The following is a 16,758-nucleotide window of genomic DNA, read 5'->3' as shown; positions in this document are numbered from 1 at the left end:
GGAACAAAACCATCTTCCCCAGAGGTTCTTGTTAAGGAGTAAAGATAATGTATATAAAATATTTGTACATAATAGATACTGAAGATAAGGTTGTATTACACATTGATGCATTTCAAGGACACTGAAATGTTTAAGGCCATTTCCTTAGATCTGTGCTTGTGTATTTCATTCTACTAAGTGCTATGGGTTTTCTGTTTGTGTGTCAGATATTGGAAGTATCACTTTTCCTCCCAAATCAACTTCTAAAAGAAACTTTTTAATTTTTGGAGGCAGGATCTCACTCTGTCACCCAGGCTGAAATGCAGTGATGCCCTTATAGCTACTACTGCAGCCTCAAACTCCTGGGCTCATGTGGTCCTCCCACTTCAGCCTACCAAGTAGCTGGGATTACAGTTGCCTGCCACTATACCCAGTGAATTTATTTTATTTTATTTTATTTTTTTTTAAGAGATGGGGTTTCACCATGTTGCCCAGGCTGGTCTCAAACTCCTGGGCTCAAGCCATCTGCCTGCCTTGGCCTCCCAAAGTGCTGGGATTACAGGTGTGAGCCACTGTGCCTGCCAGAAATTCTTTATGTGTTACAGCAAGCTGCTATGAACTACACAGCCACTCCAAACACTTGCAAAGTGAAAATACACTAAGTAGGGCAGCACCAGCTTTTTGACACTGTTTGGATGATTCCTTTTCTTATGTCCATTTTCTTGCCTACATCCTAGGCCAGGGGTGGGCGAACTACAGACTGCGGGCCAAGCGCCACCCACCTCAAAGCTCAAGAGGTGAATTTTACATTTTAAAGGTTCAACAGAAAACAAACCAAGAAGCAGCAACAGAGACCTTATGCGGCCTGCAAAGCCTAAAACGTTTAGGATCCGGTTCTTGACAGAAAAAAATCTGCCAACTTGAATTAGTATTGCCTATTTTATAGTTTTGCTGTATTTTCAGTATAGAGCTTAATTATAAATGAGATTCTGTTGAGTATGGCTAACTTTCTCTGGAGCCCTTCCTTGTAAGCCTGAACAATTAAGTGACATGTTGATGCTGCGGTGCTGGGAGGCAGGATTAGACAGAGCAGGAAGAAATCTCAACAGATCTAGCAAAACGTTTTTTAAGGCAGGTGCCGAGGCCACGAACAACTCAGGATTCAGGACGATGTTTGCTGCTCTGCTCCTGCTCTGTAAGGACTGTACTCATCTTGGCCTGGGAGCAGCTGGAGGCAGAGGCCCCTGAGCTCCAGGTCAGAACTGAGCGTGTGGTATGGCAAAAAAATCCATAGGGGCCTTTGGAGATAAACAGGCCTGACTTTAATTCCTGGCTCTACCCCTTGCTGTGGACAAATACTTTAATCTGTGTCTTAATTTCTTAATCTGAGAAACGAGGACTAAACTAGCTATGTTTGTGAGGATTTGAGATGCTATGTAGAAATACCTGGCACTGTTTCTTACACACAGTAGGCGCTGTACCAGTGGCATCTGCTGTTATTATGAATCACAATGCAGGGGAACAGCACATAGTGAAGTCTGGTAGCATTCTATGACCGAGTCATCTCATAACCAACCCAACCACCAAACGAGTGCCCTGCATCCTGCTATGGGCGGCTCCCAACTTTAGTTAGGTGAGCCAGGTAACAGATTCCAGGGAGAATGCTTGGCCGGGTAACAGATTCCAGATAGAACACTGCCACTTAGGATTTAACTCTCAAAAATCACAAGAGCTAAAGTGCAACAGGAGAAAGTGACTCACAGGTCTCGATACTGGTCAAAGGCATTGTTGGCTTCCACCTCCAGCTTTCTCAGCCGAGCGGACGGCATGGCCCCATCCTCCAAGGGAGGGTCATACTTGTTACTCCATGGTGACCTGGAGGGAAGGAAGGAAAAGTGTATACCATGAATCGTTCCATGAAGACATGGCCAGTGAGCACGCAGCCTGAGCCCTGGCTATCTGAAATCTCGGAGACAAAGCCGCTAACTCCAGCAAAGATTTTTCTGGGTCCTGGCAACAAACAGGGCTTTCTGGAGGTTTGGAGAACAAGGGCTCTGATGCGGGCAGACTGGGGCACACGCCCATGCTCCACCTCTCACTGGCTGTGAACGCTCAGCAAGTGTCCCAACTCCCTGAGCCTCACTTTTCTCCTGTGTAAAATGCGGCTGCTACTTGCTCCGCACACAGGGCTGTCATGAGAAATGAGACAAGCAGATCAAGCGCCTAGCCCAGAGCTTGCCAGACTGTCAGTGTTCAACAAATGCTAGTTCTTTCTTAGCCGCTTTCTCAGTTTTGTGTTCACCACCTATTTTTTTTCTTTTCTTCTTTTTTTTTTAGACAGAGTCTCGCTCCGTCGTCCAGGCTGGAGTGCAGTGGTGCGATCTTGGCTCACCACAACCTCCGCCTCCTGGGTTCAAGCAATTCTCGTGCCTCAGCCTTCTGAGTAGTTGGAATTACAGGTGCAAGCCAACAGGCCCAGCTAATTTTTGTATTTTTAGTAGAGACAGAGTTTGGCCGTGTCGGCCAGGCTGGTCTCAAACTCCTGGCCTCAAGTGATCTACCTGCCTCAGCCTCCTAAAGTGCTGGGATTATAGGAGTGAGCCACCGCGCCTGGCCATGTGTTCACCACCTTATAGTTCAACAGATGCCCCTCTCTCCTCCCTGATTTGCTGGAGGCTCTAGATAAACTTTAAGACCTTCTTACATAGTAAGCGTTAAGAAGAGAGCTGTCAGTTGCAGAGGCGGGCAAGAGACACAGCTCCACAGGGAAATGCTGATTACATTAGAAAACCTGAGCAATCAGGTTCTCCACGTGAACACAGGATAGCTTTTCCAACATCCAAGGGCTATGCACACATATGAAGACTGCTAAGTAATGAGAACCAGTCTTTTTGCAGCCCAAAAGACTTGCTGTATTTCTTGAAATGTATTTTGCCACATCAGGAAAGCATTTAATCACACAGAGAACTGGAGAGGGGGTTATAAGGGAAAGATCTACTCATTAATTCCTGCAGGTGGGGTTCAGAGGGCCGAGTGTTCAGAGAAAGTAGCAGCATTAAAAAGGTGAGAGAGGAATGAAAAGACAGAGAAGACAACATGGAATTCAGAAAAAGTCCTTCACACTCTTGGTCTATACGCCTCAGTGTTTCCACTGTCAGAGACCTACAATGCCTTTTCCGCATCCCCTTCTGACCACATCATTGTGATGTGGAATGCATGTTAAGGGAAAAAAAAGTATGCTCATCATCTTTCAAACCCCAGTTTTAACGAATTCTGCACACAGACATCTTTCTTCTTGGTAAGTGATGCTCCACCAGGCACCTGTATCAGTAGATCATGGAGGATGGAACCAGAATAAGCTGGGCGGCCTCTTGCACCAGCCACCCGCAGGCAGCTTTCTCAGAGGCTGGTTCACAAACGGTATGTAGGGGAAGAGTTGCTGTGCTTGGTGTCCCCAAAGAGTTTCCAGGCAGGCGTTACACTCCTGATCACCTCCAAGCAAAAGGAGCCTTTGGAAATCCTTGTTTCCAAGCTGACCACTTTCTGCTGCTCACCGCAGTTTTGGTAGAGACTTTGCAAGAATGGGGTGAGACACCCCCTGGTGCCCCATGACCAGCAGCCAGCTTTCATGGTCACACTGGACCATTAGCACACCATGGGAAGGAAACTGTCAACAAGCTGGGACCCCAGATGGCTGGGAAGACAGGCGTGCCGCCCACAATCGATGCCTCAGTTCTCCTGAGAAGCCAAGCACGGGCTAACCTGTCAGTTCTTGTAGCCTGTCGCTCCTCCCTCTGAAACGGGGCTGCCCAACAGAACTTCCTGAGACGATGGAGATGTTCTAAATCTGTGCTGTCCAAAACAAGTCACTAACCATGTGTAGCTACTTCCATACTTACAATGTGACCAGTACGACCAAGAGACTAAATTCTTAATTTTATTTAATGGGAATCAATTTGAATGTAGATAGCTCACTCTAGAACCTCAGCTAGGAGGGGGCAAGAGCCTTTTCTGTCATCTTCTCTTCGGGTTGCTCAGCACCTAGAACAGTGCCTGGCACTCAACCACACGCTCATTAAAAAAAAAATGTTTTTAAGAATGAATTTGGCCAGGCGCGGTGGCTCACACCTGCAATCCCAGCACCTTGGGAGGCCGAGGCGGGAGGATCACAAGGTCAGGAGTTTGAGACCAGCCTGGCCAACATGGTGAAACCCCATCTCTGCTAAACATACAAAAAAATTAGCTGGGTGTGGTGGTGTGCACCTGTAATCCCAGCTACTCAGGAGGCTGAGGCAGGAGAATCACTTGAACCCAGAAGGCAGAGGCTGCAGTGAGCTGAGATCGCGCCATTGCACTCCAGCCTGGGCAACAGAGCAAGACTCCATCTCGGGGAAAGAAAAAAAAAAATGAATGAATTATTCTTGTCCAATCACAGTTGTAAATAAATAAAAATTGAAAAGAATGAATTCTTGCACCCCCCACCCCACAACAGAACCAACCACTCCCTCCTCCCTCTCACACAGATGTTGGTCCTCATGCCTGTCATATTCTTGCCCTTCTTCCCTCACCCTCGACTGCAAGAGGTCTTTGAGAGCAGAGAGCCTGTGCTGCCTGCCCTTGTCCCCAGTACCTGGCCCTGAGTCAGTGCCAAGCGGATGCTGCTGGTGGACCGAAGCCTCACAGCCCAGGAGAGGAAGAAAGGGGAATTCTGCTGGTGTTCCACTTCTCCAAACCAAGAGATGGAGCAGCTTTCTGGCTTTTTTATGCAGTCACAGGCATGGCGTCCAGGTGCTGTCCTTCTTGGGGGCATCTTGCTCTGTCGCCCAGGCTGGAGTGCAGTGATGTGAACATGGCCCCCTGCACAGGACCACAGGCATGTACTACCATGCCCAGCTAATTTTTTTTTTTTTTTTTTTTGAGACAGAGTCTCACTCTGTTGCCCAGGTTGGAGTGCAATGGCACGATCTCAGCTCACTGCAACCTCTGTCTCCTGGGTTCAAGCAGATCCTCCTGCCTCAGCCTCACCTAAGCACTAAAAAAACAAAAACACCAAATCAACAAAGGCCTCTCATCAGATCTCAGAGACAAAGATCCAGGTGAAAAGATGCTGTCGCCATGATTTATCTATAAACAAGGCTTGGTTCTTCTGCTGACCGGGGGAGTGGATAAAAATCTGAGGGTGTGGAGCTGAATTCCCTCCTTCCCCTGGGTGGCCCTTTGAGACTCTGCAGCACACTCACACGCAGGACCGTTCCCACAGTTCGATGACAGCCATCGCCTTCCTGTAGGCCGGGAAGACCCGACCCAAGTGGCGTTCATTTCAAGGCACCTTGATTAGACACAAGAGCCCATCTTTTGGGCAGACTGGGGGCCTGCAATTTGCAAGAAGCCTGTAACTCACATTTCTACTGGCTCACAGACGATAGCATTTCAAGCTGTTAGTCCTGAAGCCAGGGTAATTGTAGCTGAGGGAAATATCATAACATTACCCAGAATATTCTTAGTGGAAGGGGCACTCAGAACACATTTAAGAGCTTAAATGGAGGCCATTTGAAAAAAGACAGATGGACAGGAATGCTTAGATTTCAAAAGTCAGGCCTTTCATTTCCCTCCGAGAAGGCTTTTTGTTTCAGCTAACAGGTTTCAAACAGTGCTGCTGGCAACGGTCACACCATAAGGATCTTATTTAAGCAAACCATCAAACAGGATGGAAATCTGTGGAGAGAATCAGAAGACCTTGGAGTTTCATGTCGAGAAGAGGAGAAAGGAAAGACATACTTTCTGCCTCCACACCCTGGGCTCCTCTCTAAAGGCCTGAGATCCCCCAGAGCTGGTGGTGGGGCCTCAGGAATGCAGGTGGGGGACAAAGGGGTGACCTGGAAGGGCTGCAAGTACCAAGTCTCCCGCAGAGCCTGGCCTGGCCACGGACCTACACGTGATCCCGTCCTTCTACCAGCTCCTACAGAAGAGCTGCCTTACACAGTCAACTGGAGTTTTCAGGTGGAAATAATAAATATAATAATGATGTTGATTAAGCAAGACCAGTTCAAGGACCACCTCCTCCAGGAAGCATTCCCTGAACTGCATGCCGGGTGAGAATACTTCTCCCTGCCTGCTCCCTGGTCTCAGACCACTCACCATCTTCACTGGACTTCTCTCTCTAAGGGCTGGTCCACCCACTTCATCAGTGGCTTCCTGGCTGGGCAATGTGGCTCACACCTGTAATCCTAGCAATTTGGGAAGCTGAAGTGGGAGGACTGCTTGAACCTAGGAGTTCGAGGCCAGCCTGGGCAACAAAGTGAGGCCTCCATCTCTACAAAAAAAAAAGAGAGAGAGAAAAAGTAAAAAAAACTAGCTGGGGCTGGGCGCAGTGGCTCATGCCTATAATCCCAACATTTTGGGAAGCCAAGGCAGGAGGATCATTTGAGGTCAGGAGTTCAAGACCAGCCTGGCCAACGTGGTGAAACGCTGTCTGCACTGAAAATACAAAAACTAGCTGGGCGTGATGGCGTACACCCGTAATCCCAGCTACTTGGGAGGCTGAGGCAGGAGAATCTGCCTGAACCCAGGAGACAGAGGTTGCAGTGAGCTGAGATCGTGCCATTGCACTCCAACCTGGGCAACAGAGTAAGACTCTGTCTCAAAAAAAAAAAAAAAAAAAAAAAAAATTAGCTGGGCATGGTGATACATGCCTATGGTCCTGTGCAGGGGGCCATGTTCGCATCACTGCACTCCAGCCTGGGCGACAGAGCAAGATGCTCCCAAGGACAGCACCTGCACGCCATGCTGTGACCAGCAGTTCCAGGCACAGAATGAGCCCTTCAAGGATGAACTTGATCAGCCTCAGGGCTGTATCACCATCTATATGCTGGGACATCTGCAGCCACATCCCCAGCCTAAACCTCTCTCCTGGAACTCCACATGGTACATCCACAGCCTACCTGGTATCTCCACTTTGATCTAATGGGCCTCTCAAGCTTAAAGTGTCCCTATGCCAGCTCCTCCCCGAGTCCTCCTCACCTCAATCAACAGTGGCTCAGGTCCGAAGCCTTGTGATCACCCTTCACACCCCACCTCCTCTTCTTCCATCCCCACCCACCTGCAGAGGCCGCTGGCTCTACCTTTAAAAGTGACCTCAAATCTCACCACTTCTCACCATTTCAACTCTAGTCTGTGGTCTGAAGGAGGGCAAAATATATTCTCTACCTAATTTCCATTTAAAGATAGGAAAGGGACATGATTACAAAACTGTTGTCTAGTCTCTTATAAGTCAGTATTAAACTTTTTAAGTATATGACAATGTCTGTGCCATTCAACATTTCACGTGTTACTTCTTTTATCCCCCCAATAAATAACCCTGTGCTAACTTTTATTACCCTCAGCCTGGCCTTCAAGACCCTGCCAGACCTGCCCTGGCCATGCCTCCTCCCTCATCTCCGCCCCCACTGCCCTCCCCTCACTGCCTTCTCCACCTCTGGCCTTCTGCCAGCTCCATCCTGGTGAGCTCATCACCCAGGGCCTCAGCACCCAGCAGGCTCTTCCCCAGACTTGGACCTTTTCATCCTCCAGTTTCCACCTGTGGGAGAGCCTTCCCTGCCTGCCCGTCCTCTCCCTCCCTCCCACTGTCCTCTTTATTTTCTTCAGGAAGCATTCTGTGGAGTAAACAAATACTATTATTTCCATTTTACAGATGACAAAACTAAAAGACCAGTGACACTAAGTGATTTGTCAAAGTCCCACTGACACAGGGAGCTGTGCTGGTTTGAAGCCCACACTGGCTGACTCCTGATCTGATCATTTTTCCTGCTTTGACTTCCCAGAAGCCTTGTTGCCCCATCTCCAAAGAGAGCATTAGGGTGAAGCTTCAAGACAGCCCTGGTTCTGTGGTCTCCAAATAAACCTAAAGCAGGCTGTGTTCCTCTACCATTCTCCAAGGCAGTGACTACTGCAATTCATCATGGAAACACTGGGCCAGTTTAAGGATTCCCACTCTTAAAAAATAGAGGTATAACTCCTACATGCCCTTAAAATCCAGCTCAGACATCACCTCCTTCAGGAAGTCCTCCTGGAGTTGACCATGGCCTCTTCTGTGTTACCCTCACACCCTGACCAGACTTTGCACTGGCTGTATGAATCACATCATACAGTTATCAGTTACCCAATGTCTCCTACGCTAGACCTGGTGATCAGACACCCAGGGCAGGGACTAATGTCAACTTAGTTATTTACAGCCTTGGGCGAGGTGACGGAAAGAGAGGAGAGTTGTGTATCTGACAGAGCTGCGTTCGTAGACCCCTTAACCACAGAGACGCTCCCTGCCCTCAGGATCCCCATCATATGCACACCCTGTACACTGTCCTTCGCAGGACTGAATGCAATTATAATAGAACAGTTGTTTTTGGGAACAACATCCCTCTCCCGTTAGACTGGAAGATCCATGAAGGTAGGGGGCCTTTGGTCCACTGCTCTATCTCTCATGCTTGTGGGTGGCACTCCTCAAACGTCTGCTGCATGATTGGAATAACAGATGGAAGGATGAGAAGAATGGGGAGGACAAGAGAAGAAAGGAGAGGAGGGCAGGGAACAAATGGAAGGAAAGCTGAATGGGCTGCCAGCTGCCCAAGTCCAAGGTCCCCGTGCTCTGCAGCAGGCACCTATGGCAGCCCGCGTGTGGCTGGTGTGCCTGCTGCATCCCCGGGGCATGAGCTCACCTATAGGAGTCCCCATCTCTGTTGTAGTCACACAAAAGGTAATCCTTTCCCACCACCTTGTCTCTGGCAATTTTCAGTGGCTGGTCAACAGAAGACAGGAGATCCTCACATAGACTGGGAACCTGGCAGAGAGAAAGGACAAGGTCGAAACAGAGGTTAAAACGCACACCAAACTCAGTGGCTAACAATACTGCAGCCATATTATGGTCAGTACCTTTAACATCTGGCCCTGGGTACTGAGCCAAAATTATGGGCCTGTTCTTTTCTTTTCCACGTGTGTCTGACACCAACTGTGTCCCTCTATAAAGAAACCCATTCTTGAATTACAGTGGAGCATGATTTCCAATACAGTCTTCCTTCCAAAAACTGTGTGCAGCTTTAATTACCTGGTCACCAGGGTGGCCTAGTAAATTTAAGTGTGTATGTGCTTGGTATTGGTCTCTGGTGGGCAAAGTACAAGCTGAAGTCCCGAGAAGAAGGTAAACATTTCAAATACACAGGAATCTAAAGAACTCGGAGTAGAAAAACTCGTCCGTGCCGGGAACTCCCACAGGCTCTTATGCTGGGTGGAGTCTCCAGTACTTTCCAGGCCCCTAGCCAAGTGTTACCAGTTGGCTTGCAGAGTCAACTCTATCTGCTGCAAAGAGAGCTTCACCCCGGCTCCCACAGCACACAGCCCCAGTGGGCTCATCTCCGGCTGGCCCGCCAGGGGGCCGCCTCACCAAGAAGGATGACCCCGCGGTCGGGGGCTGGCAGGACTCAAACTCTGGGCCAATTTTGTGACTCTGACACAAGGCTCTGCAAGTATCCAGGCCACTGGCCTCCTCCTCCCAACTCAAACATCAATTTCTACCAAAATATCCCAGAAACGGATGGCAGCACTTTCAGAAATGGATTCCTTCAGGCCTGAGTCACTTCCACGCTATATTTTCAATGTGCTGACTTACTTGTTTCATGGGCCTGGGTTTATGGGGGCCCCACCATATTGTTTACCAGGAAAGCGCCTGCCAGTTGCACCAATAACCCTTCCCAATGGAAAAATTCAATCGTATGGCAAAGACACCAGCAGAGCAGCTCAGCAGATGGGCTGACAGCGACAGTGGTTCCTGTGTTCTTCCAGAAGACCCTTGCCACCATCCAAGAGACAGGCAGGGACAGGGAGTCCCACCACCACAGGGACCACCCAGCCTCCATGGGCTCCTCTGCTGCCCCTGCAGGGTGCTTTAGAACTCAGCTTGGAAAGCAATGCCCAGCACAACTAAAGGACTGTAACCCTGCCTTGTAACTCATAGCAATTCTGGCCTTGGTGAGATGATCTGTTGCTTATACAGGGGACAGTACCCAAAGAGACAGACATACACCACCAACCCCTGTGTACAATGTGCTGGGCTTACAGGTGTGAGCCCCCGGGCCTGGCCTGTACCTGTGCTTGTTTTCAGAATTCTTTCTCCATGTGTATCTGCCCTTTCCTAACAAAGATAATAAAAATGGGGGCTACTTTCAAAGTTGGTTTTGGTGATAATATCATGCCCCTTACCATTTTCATGTGCCTGCCACGCACTATGGTAGGCCCTTTACATAGAGCATATTGTTGACTTGAAAGCTCACACGCATTCTACAAAGTGGGTATGCAAAGCCCCATTTTACAGATTAGAGTTGAGGCCCAGAGCCATAAAGTTACCCAAGGGCCACACAAGAAGCAAGCAGTGGAGACAGAAAACAAAACCAGGGCCAGATGAGTCCAAAGTCCCTACTCCTCCCACTCTAACTTTGGTTTAATGTCCAGCTAAGGGAAAGGACAGTGCATGCTAAAGGCACTCTCTGGTGGCAAACAGCCCTCTCCTAGCCCCAGCCCTGCTTAGCTGTGGCCACAGAGCCCTTCAACTGGAAGGAAGTCCTGGCCGAGGAAGGAAGGTCTAACAGCTTCCACCCAAGGCCATCTGGGACCTGAAAGAGGCCTTGCTGTGCTGCCACAGCCAATGAAGCCACCTTGCCTAACACATCACGCCTGTCCCTAAGCATCTCTGTTTGTAATGCTGGGCTGCTGCCTTGGCTTATCTGTTGGGCCTCAACTTTTGCCTGGAACCCATTATCTCTGGTTGGAGTCCTGACACCATCAGCCCAGTTTTTCCTCAATTACAGTAGAGACTAAGCAAACAGGGTCTGAAGTTAGACTTCCTGACTCCACTGCGTACAAGCAGCCTTATGGCCTGGGTAAGTCATTTTACTTCTCTACTAAGACTTCGTTTCTGTACCTGTAAATTGGGGATAATAATACCAACCCGTCTGGGTGCCCACGCCCATGTGATTTTGAGGCCCCACGAGATAATGCATTCCGTGTTCAGGGCAGAGCCTGGCACAGGGAAATGCACATATGTTACTGCCTGACATATTCAGGTTCCTTTCCCTTCCTTTAGACAATATCAGCTGTCACCTGTTACTCTCAGATGGCAACAATAGCCTGGATCATACCTGAATTCACTGTGCTGCTTCAGGCATGGGGTACAAACGTACCTGTGAGGATCCGGTGCTTCACCCCAGTTCCGCCTGGAGCCAGCTGCTTCCCTTCTCCCGCCAGGCACACTGCTTGCAGCAAAGTCCCCCCAATGCAGGAAAGCTCACAAGAAAATGGGGTTTGGTATAAAAGAGGCTTGACTGTACTCCTATCCAAGAGATTCATCTATGAATCGAAAGCATCTGAATAATTTCTTCCTAGCACTTAACACCAGGTGGAGTATTTTTTCATTGATCAGTTATCTGTATCCCTCACTAGAATGTAAGTTTTACTGGGGCAAGGACTTCGATCTTATTCACTGCGGGATTCTCAGTGCCTGTGGCTGTGCCTGACACACAGCAAATGCTTAATATATTTGGGAGGAAGGAAAGAAAGGAGGAAAAGAGGGAGGAAGGAGGAGTTTTACAACATGGAGCCTCCCAAACTCCAATCAACTTTATTTTAAAATTAATAAATTGGCAGGTAATAGGAATCTTTAGCAAAAGCACTTGTCCAGAACTAAATTTGAATGGATGCTGATGACAAGTTTCACGTGTGGTTCCAACCCAGCACTCTCAGATACAAACCATGGTATGGTGGGAAAGCACTGAACAAAGAGAACCGGAGCTGTCATGAAAGCCCTGGCATTTTTTAATTAACATATGACTTCAAGGAGCCACAGCAATGGTGGAAAGAGTGACAACTAAGAGACCTGGGTTCTAGCCTCTGCTCTGCTGTGAGCTGGCCACGGAACCTTAGGCAAAGCCCAAGACTGTTCATTTGTCAAACACAGTAGATGAGCTGCACGGAGACAGACCACCCTTGAAGATCTGTGACGGGATTTCTGAAAGCCGGTATGCCAGGTACTAACCAACCCCAGAAAAACATACATTTAAACTGGACTCAAAAACTGCCACTGCTTGTCCTACAGTGAAAAGCCTCTGGGACTTGATATGGCCAACTGACTCCACCCAAGAAGGCATGATTTTTGCCTTTTGGATCAACTCTCAAGTTGGGCCATAGTTTTGGCCATATTTCCATCAGCCCTGTTTCTTTTGATCAAAGATAATCTGCTCTGGAATAATAACATTTTCGTTGTCATGGGGAATGAGAAGTGTGAAATAATACATGGTGTGCTCACAGACTTGGACCACAGCAGCTGCCCAAAGGTGCATTAGTCACGACCTGGCACCATCACTGATCCCGTCTCATACCCAGGCCGTCCCTCCATCTCTGCCCGAAACTCCTCAAACAACCACACAGTCCCATTCACCACTCCCTGAACATGCATGTGCATTCCTCCACTTACACATCTTCCCCATTGAGGGTTGCTGGATAAAATAGAGGAAGACCAGTTCAATCTGAATTTCAGATACACAATGAATAACATTTTAGTATGAATACTTCCTAAAGGTTACATGGGTCATGTGTTTTTTTTTCTCAATGAGATGGAGTCCAGCTCTGTCACCCAGGCTGGAGTGCAGCGGTGTGATCTCGGCTCACTGCAACCTCCACTTCCCGAGTTCAAGCGATCTTCTCGCCTCAGCCTCCCCAGTAGCTGGGACTAGAGATGCATGCCACCACGCCTGGCTAATTTTTGTATTTTTAGTAGAGACGGAGTTTCGTCATGTTGGCCAGGCTGGTCTCGAACTCCTGACCTCAAGTGATCTACGCATCTCAGGCTCCCAAGGTGCTGGGATTACGAGCGTGAGCCACTGCGCCTGGCCAGGTCATGTATTTTTTTTATTTTTTTTTTATTTTTTGAGACAGAGTCTCGCTCTGTCACCCAGGCTGGAGTGCAGTGGCACGATCTCGGCTCACTGCAAGCTCTACCTCCCAGGTTCATGCCATTCTCCTGCCTCAGCCTCCCGAATAGCTGGGATTACAGGCGTGCGCCACCACGCCCAGCTAATTTTTGTATTTTTAGTAGAGACAGCGTTTCACCATGTTAGCCAGGATGGTCTCTATCTCCTGACCTCATGATCCACCCACCTCGGCCACCCAAAGTGCTAGGATTACAGGCGTGAGCCACTGCGCCTGGCCAGGTCATGTATTTTTATTTGCTAAATCTGACAGCCAATCCCCACTGCTCTCTTAAATCTTACAGATCCTTCAAGGCCTGGCCCAAACTCCAACTTCTTTATCAAGATGTCAAATTCTTCAGAATTCCTGCAGTAACACTAATATCAACTGAATCTTAAATGCTTTGGGGATGGCTGTTCTAATACTGCCGATGGCTTTCACCTTACTCCTTCCTCACCACTTAGCATTTTTCATTGTGAATTGACTCCACACCTACAGAGGCCAAGATAGGCCCTTCAGCCTCAGCGCAGCATCACGCCCGCTGCAGCACGGATCAGTCAATGCATGCTGATTCCATGTAAGTGGATATTAATCCTGTGGTCTGAGGTCATATTACAGAACCAGAATGAAGGCAGTATATCTCTGTAATCTAACCAGTCCCTACACTCATCTGAACCCCGGCCCCCGCCCCCTACTCATGTCGAGTGCTTAGAGCAGTGGAAGAAATCACATTAAGTGTCACAGACCATGGGTTTGTACAGTGATTTAAATGAAACGACAGGTCCAAACAAAGCTGAGAGTTCACTTTGGGGTGTTTGTGGCACTGGCTCTGTCGCCTCCAAAGCCAGGGAGGGCCTCTGAGGAGGAGGAGTGGTGCCGACACACGGCAGCCGCATGGTTTCTGTCTAAACCACCCATCTGAACTGCCTAACAGCCTTGGAGGGAACGTTCAGATAACACCGAAGGTGTCAGACCAATCCAGGCTGTTGGGAGGATTTAAAGATAATTCCCAGTGACTTGGAATAATAAACACTACACTGGTCAGGACAGTGCCTGCCGTCTTTCTGGTGGGAGTTCAGCGCTCCACCAGTTCCTCTGCCGCCACAGGAGTGTGCCCACCCCAGGGAGCAGGAGCCACAAGTCCTTCATCACCAATACTTTCGCCGGGCTCGGTGGTACCCAGGGGGCCACTGGGAAGACAGGTGGGGAGTAGGTAAAGTGAACTAAGGCAGGGAGAAGAAAAACCCCCAGAAGGTAGAAGGTAAGGGAGAGACTAGGATGCCATTGGCAACGGCCTCAGGTGACACCTGAATAGTAATCCGTGGAAGGACCAGGAGATCGTAATAGCCCTGTCCTGTGTGGCGGGCACTATGCTAGCAGCTCTCCCTGCCCTTCCCTATGATCCCGAAAACGGCTCTCCATGCAGACATGCACTCCCGTCCTTGTTTTAAAGAAGGGGAAACAGAGCCTTAGAGAAATAACTTGACCAGAGCCACGCAGCTACGGGCCAATGTCTGAGGAAGGACATGCAGATACAGCACAGCTAGGTTCAAAAAGAAACGACAGACATTCTTGCTTTTGCCCAAACTGAACCCTTTTTTCTTAAATCATCCAACCCAACAGCTGATCACACGAAGAGATACAAATCAGAAGTTTCCGGCCACAAGTGAGGTTCGTGTTTGTGCTGCCATATGGTTCTACTTTGCCTCTTCCTCTTCTCCATTAGTTATTAATGTTGAAAAAAATTGTTCAACCAGAAAAAGAAACTTGAGATGAACCCTTAAAAAAAGCACAAAAGCCAGACCAGCTCAGACCCACGGAGTCTAACCCACGGCGCCCTTGTCTTTAAGAAGTGAACCCTTGTACCTCGGTTTTTTAAAAAATGGCCAAATGAACACATTCCATCTTTTGATCTGCCTGTTGGCCGAGAGCCCACCACCAGCGAGATAGGAATCAAAAACAGATTCTGCGTACTCGGTCGCGCTTAGAGGAAACCGCCACGCCAGGATGCTGCAGCTGCCGACGTCCAGCAGAGGGCTCTGTGACAATTTGTTCCTTTTATTTTTCCAGAAGGCTCAAAACTTTCTTAAAAAGATAAAAGAGCATTTCGAGTGGCACATACACTCGTGTCAGAAACAAAATACACAGTGTGGCATTCTGTAAAAACACCAACCTCGAAACCAAACAGGTTCAAATCCTGGGTCGGTCACTTGCTGGCTGAGTGTAACCTTCCCAAGTCTCTGGAACTGGGGGTTACGACACCCATGTCAAGGAGAAATTCATACTGTTCCATAAACCCCGAATGCCCGCTCCAGGCCCGTGTCAGGTGCAAGGGCTCAGCACAGGAAGAGATAGACATGGGGCGGCCCTGCTCTGACAGCAAAGTCCAGCCACAGAGGCATCCCCAAGAGGCAAGGGTAGGCCAGGCGTGGTGGCTCACACCTGTAAACCCAGCACTTTGGGAGGCTGAGGAGGGTGGATCACTTGAGTTCAGGAGTTCGAGACCAGCCTGGCCAATGTGGCAACACCCCATCTCTACTAAAAATATACAAAAATTAGCCAGGTGTGGTGGTGCGCGCCTATAATCCCAGCTAGTCAGGAGGCTGAGGCAGGAGAATCACTTGAATCTGGGAAATGGAGGTTGCAATAAGCCAAGATTGTGTCACTGCACTGTAGCCTGTGCGACACAGAGACTCTGTCTCAAGGGGGGAGAAAAAAAGGCAGGAAGCGAACCTGCAGGAGATGACAGAAGGGGGTTGCTGTGGGGGCGAGTCAGCAGTCTAGGAGGTGGCACAGAGATGACATGTGAATAATGACCAAGGAGCCAGCCCTCCAAGACTGTAGGGAAAAATAACAGGGGCATCCCAAGCAGAGGGAAGAACTGGCATGAGGCTCTGCTGCAGAGGCCACTGAGGCAAGTGCAAGAACAGAGAGGAGCAAAGTGCAGCTGGAGTGAGACCCAGCGAGGCAGCACGCAGCACCTCCTGGGTCACTCCAAGTGTGAGGGCAGGCCCTGGCACACTGCTTTTCTTAAGAATTAAAAAAAAAAAAAAAAAAAGGCCAGCTGCGGTGGCTCGCTTGAGCTCAGGAGTTCGAGACCAGCTTGGGCAACACAGCGAGACTCCGTCCCTACTAAAATAATAATAAAAATAGCCAGGCATGGTGGCATGTGCCTGTAGTCCCAGCTACTCAGGAGGCTAGGGTGGGAGGATTGTTTGAGTCCGGGAAGTCGAGGCTGCAGTGAGCCGTGTTTGCACCACAGCACTCCAGCCTGGGTGACAGAGTAAGAACCTGACTTAAGAAAAAAAAGTGTTTACTTATGTATAATAGGTAATACATTCACATAGGTCAGAATTCGAAAAGGTACAAGAGCACGTGCTGGGAAAGGCCTCCTAGTGAGGGCCTGCAAGCTGGCTGCCCTCGCCTAGGGAGATGGCCTCCAGGTCAGGATCCCTTCAGTGGGGCTCCCTTCACCGGTCTGTCCACGTGGACACGTGGCCTCCACCTGCCTATGAGAGATGCAGGAACCCCCACCCCACCACCACTACTCAGTGTAGAGAAAACACAAGCCCGCTCCCCAACTCCCCAAGGGCAGCTTCGTTACAGGGACCTCAGTTTGTCATTAGGAACACTGAGCCACGGAAGCACAGCTTCATGTAGCCAAGGCTGGAGCTTCCGACCCATTTTGCCTAATGGCTCTCTGAGTGTGGCCACCTCTGCAATGAGAAGACACCTGCACAGGCGGCAGCTTCACACTGGGCCTGAAAGTCA

The 16,758-nt window shown here is 49.1% G+C and overlaps 1 protein-coding gene and 1 pseudogene across 8 annotated transcripts in view; both read right to left on the bottom strand.

The window, feature by feature from the left end:
- The window catches only part of CAPZB (capping actin protein of muscle Z-line subunit beta), a 146,983-nt gene that overhangs the window by 38,433 nt on the left and 91,792 nt on the right, over window positions 1-16,758 (bottom strand). For all 8 annotated transcript variants that reach the window (XR_010126987.1, XM_054503615.2, XM_054503607.1 and 5 more), the window contains 2 exons: window positions 8,691-8,812; window positions 1,741-1,854 (listed from right to left, as the gene is read on the bottom strand). Coding sequence is in view for 7 of the 8 variants with exons in the window: in XM_054503615.2 (XP_054359590.1) it covers window positions 1,741-1,854; window positions 8,691-8,812 (236 nt within the window). In the remaining variant the exon portion in view is untranslated. The remainder of the gene's footprint in view (window positions 1-1,740; window positions 1,855-8,690; window positions 8,813-16,758) is intronic.
- LOC129045207 (protein GVQW1-like) lies at window positions 12,629-15,850 on the bottom strand (annotated as a pseudogene).

The sequence above is a fragment of the Pongo pygmaeus genome, chromosome 1, assembly GCF_028885625.2.
Source record: "Pongo pygmaeus isolate AG05252 chromosome 1, NHGRI_mPonPyg2-v2.0_pri, whole genome shotgun sequence".
Lineage (NCBI taxonomy): Eukaryota > Metazoa > Chordata > Mammalia > Primates > Hominidae > Pongo > Pongo pygmaeus.
The sequence above is the reverse complement of the archived record's forward strand: the minus strand, read 5'-3'. Positions and strand labels throughout refer to the sequence as shown.